This window comes from Sinocyclocheilus grahami, unplaced genomic scaffold (assembly GCF_001515645.1).
Source record: "Sinocyclocheilus grahami isolate Dianchi unplaced genomic scaffold, SAMN03320097.WGS_v1.1 scaffold1710.1, whole genome shotgun sequence".
Taxonomy (NCBI): Eukaryota; Metazoa; Chordata; class Actinopteri; order Cypriniformes; family Cyprinidae; genus Sinocyclocheilus; species Sinocyclocheilus grahami.
This window is the reverse complement of record NW_015506889.1, coordinates 7,481-11,632: the sequence shown is the minus strand read 5'-3', so window position 1 is coordinate 11,632 and position 4,152 is coordinate 7,481. Positions and strand designations below refer to the sequence as shown.

The following is a 4,152-nucleotide window of genomic DNA, read 5'->3' as shown; positions in this document are numbered from 1 at the left end:
TTGAATGACTTTATATTGTTATGTTCATGTATGTTCAAATGTCACACACGTTCATGTTAAGTGAGGTAGTTAACTAATGGCAGCAAATGGAACCTCATTGTAAAGTGTTACCGTGTTTTTTAATAAAAAAAAACATTCAATTATTTTATGACTTATTTTAGTTTTGAATGACTTTATATTGTTATGTTCATGTATGTTCAAATGTCACACATGACACAGGCTTGATAAAACAGATTTGTTTTAGTCCAGAGTATTGTAATATATCTGAGTTCTGAATTTTATTTCATTTTAACACAAAGCTGTACACCTGAAGAATATTTTATGTTATTAGTCATTTGCAGGTTAGCAGATCATTTTTATCCAAATGTTATCATATTTACTGTATCCTTGAAGTATTTACCAGCAGACTGAGAAATGTAAACACCAAGACATGATGTACTGGCAGTTAATGATATCTCTTTACATAATCAGTACTTCAAGAACAATAAAATGATTTCATAAAATGCTCCTCGGGATTATGTTATGTACTGTTTATTAAATAATAATTCTGTTGTCGTTGCAATGATTTTTGGAGTACTCTGAGTTTCACTACAGCAAATAAAGCCCTGCATCTGTACAAAGACCGTGACATTAACCTCATTGTACGTTTCAGGTACTTTCTTAATTAAAAAAGATAACACTATTGAGATCACAACACTCTAACAGTCACTTTACTTGCACAGAAAAAGAACCTGAAGTCCTTTGCATTTGGTATTTCTTGTCAATTTTTCAAAATCTACTGATCTGGCATGTTTGTCATTTTTCTCATTATTACCATGCTCCAGTCTGATGAGAACACAGCTAGAAAGCTGTTCCTTGATAAGCATCCTTCACTATGTGCGTATGTGTGCACGTGCATGAGTGTGAATCTACATCTAGACATTCCCGACTTTCTCCCTCCCCCTCTTAATAAAAGACTGCATCCTCCTCTCAAGGTGTCAGTCGTTTGCTGAACTTGCCTCTCTTTCTCAGGTAAGACAAAATATTGTAATTTATTGTATCGCATTTACTTATTTTACATAGTGTCTGACTTTTGAAGTTATGTTTACCAATTGTTAAAATTGTGCTTTAGAGTCTCCATTATAGATTTATTTTTGGATTTCAGAGTGCTTGAATCTGAAAGATATTCATCATGGCAACCAAGATGGTGATTCAACAGCCTAAGCCACTGGTAGTGGCTGCTGCATCAGACCAGTGGAGCACCAGCATCTGTGAATGCGACAACGTCAATGAATGTGAGTTTATGTGTGTCTGTATATTTTTGTGTTTGTATATAAGATTGTGAGTTTTATGAATATTACCATGCTCCAGTCTGATGAGAACACAGCTAGAAAGCTGTTCCTTGATAAGCATCCTTCACTATGTGCGTATGTGTGCACGTGCATGAGTGTGAATCTACATCTAGACATTCCCGACTTTCTCCCTCCCCCTCTTAATAAAAGACTGCATCCTCCTCTCAAGGTGTCAGTCGTTTGCTGAACTTGCCTCTCTTTCTCAGGTAAGACAAAATATTGTAATTTATTGTATCGCATTTACTTATTTTACATAGTGTCTGACTTTTGAAATTATGTTTACCAATTGTTAAAATTGTGCTTTAGAGTCTCCATTATAGATTTATTTTTGGATTTCAGAGTGCTTGAATCTGAAAGATATTCATCATGGCAACCAAGATGGTGATTCAACAGCCTAAGCCACTGGTAGTGGCTGCTGCATCAGACCAGTGGAGCACCAGCATCTGTGAATGCGACAACGTCAATGAATGTGAGTTTATGTGTGTCTGTATATTTTTGTGTTTGTATATAAGATTGTGAGTTTTATGAATAAAAAAAAAAGACAAATTTAATGCTCTCATTCTGTGAGAGCCGTAGAAACACTCTCTTCAGTCACATTTATGTTTGTAACAGTTGCTTTCCAATCAATCTCATGGTCAAGAATAATTAAACAGTGGTTCTTCTGGTACTTCTGCAGGTTGTTTCTCTGTGTGGTGTTTCCCTTGTTTTGCCTGCGTTACAGCCAGAGACCACGGAGAATGTCTTTGTCTGCCTCTACTGGACAGCTGCGGGTGTATTCCCCCAGTCACTCTCTCCATGAGGGTTTCCACACGCCGACGGTATGGCATCACGGTAAGGACAAAACAACAACAACAAAAGAACCAAAGCCAATTTTTTTTATTACAACAGATGAATCAATCAAGCCTTTTATATCTTATTAGAGGCAATAAATCAAACTCAATCACATTATAACAAAAGCCTATACTTTAAAGCAACAGAAGAAAACAGAATACAGAATATAAGAGGTTATCAGAGTCAATGATCTTATATTCCGGTTCATTATGTTTAACATTTCTTCCTTTCCTCATTCAGGACTCTATCTGCAATGACTGTGTGTACTCTTTCTTCTGTGGACCGTGCTCATGGTGCCAGATTAGACGAGAGATGAAGGCAAGACTCCATCCTGTCACTCTGTTCAACAACAGGCCAAACTAATGATTGCCATCATCTTCCTCACCTTCATCATTTTCACAGTACATTCTCTAAAGCGCTCTTTGTCCTTATCGGATCACGGTCATGTCAGTCCTAAAAACAACAAAGACTTGCTTGTTCTGTGGTTGTAATCACAGTTTTTGATCTTCCTCCCACACACACTGACCTGAGATCAGCCCTTCGACATGGCATTGTAGTGGAATGTGTTTTACATATTGCTGGTGTACAGCTTTAATCCAGGAAGTGAGGAATTCTGAACAGTGGATTCGCCTAAGTAATATGCAGATTTGGGATTTTAATGTTGCAACATGTTTAGTGTCACTATTTTAGTTTGTTTATAATTATTTTTATTATAGATTGTTGTAATCTGCTTAAATTTTAAAAGACAGCACTTTATTTCCATTGTATCTCACACTATGTATCTCACACGCTGTATCTTTATAAAATATCTGCTTAATATGATTTTCACTGTAGTTGGAAAGTTGTTAATATTGAGCCATTGAAATGTGACACTGGAGGTTTGATATTACTAAAAGATGTTTTAGTGTGTGTTTTTGCAGACCTGTAAATGATTGAATGTAGAAATTATAAATATGTTGGGGCACTCAATAAAGCTGATTGCAAAAACATAAGCAATTGCATTTCGTGTTTTACATACATTTATTAATTTGACAGACGCTTTTATCCAAAGTGTCTTACAGTTGAGGAATACAACAAGTGATTTATCCAGTGGCGTAGATGGCTAAGCGTGCGTCACTGACTTTTTGACGCGATCAGTTCGGCAAAAGGCGGGATCGAACCCGGGTCGATACTATACCTACCTCTTCCGGTTTGTCTGATTTGTCGTTGTGTTTTCTGACTTGTTATTTTGTTTTCGAATTTGTCATTGTGTTTTCTGACTTGTTAAAATATTTTCTGAATTGTTGTTGAGCTTTCTGAATTATTTCATTTTTTAGACTTGCATTTGCGTTTGTAATTTGTGATTTTGTTTTCAGAATTGTGATTTGTTTTGCACTTCTCGGTCACCGTACTTTACTCTGTTTATTAGGCTGTTTAAAAGCAGGGTGAGACAACGTGTATTCAATGTAGAATGATCCTAGAGAGCAAAATAAATGTAGTACTATATGTTTTTATCAATATACAACCACCATGTAGTAGTAACAAGTTCTCTCATTCTTTTTGTAAGCACATTTTTTTACTTTAAGTAAAAATGTGTGTCTGGACTTTACATTTAAATTTCCTCATCAAATTACATGAGCTTTTCTCTCAGAACAACAAGAGTAAATATAATTAAACTTTTCTGCACTTCTCGGTCACCGTACTTTACTCTGTTTATTAGGCTGTTTAAAAGCAGGGTGAGACAACGTGTATTCAATGTAGAATGATCCTAGAGAGCAAAATAAATGTAGTACTATATGTTTTTATCAATATACAACCACCATGTAGTAGTAACAAGTTCTCTCATTCTTTTTGTAAGCACATTTTTTTACTTTAAGTAAAAATGTGTGTCTGGACTTTACATTTAAATTTCCTCATCAAATTACATGAGCTTTTCTCTCAGAACAACAAGAGTAAATATAATTAAACTTTTCTGAACAACTATGATTTGCTTCTTTACAGGGGGGGGGGG

General features: G+C 35.5%; 1 protein-coding gene across 1 annotated transcript; it reads left to right on the top strand.

The window, feature by feature from the left end:
- Positions 1-1,697: 1,697 nt before the first annotated feature.
- Positions 1,698-2,536, top strand: LOC107572169 (cornifelin homolog B-like). The gene is made up of 3 exons (XM_016258579.1): positions 1,698-1,800; positions 2,008-2,162; positions 2,403-2,536. The coding sequence occupies exons 1-3, from the start codon at positions 1,698-1,700 to the stop codon at positions 2,523-2,525; spliced, it is 381 nt and encodes a 126-aa protein (XP_016114065.1). The 3' UTR covers positions 2,526-2,536.
- The last annotated feature ends 1,616 nt before the right edge of the window (positions 2,537-4,152 follow it).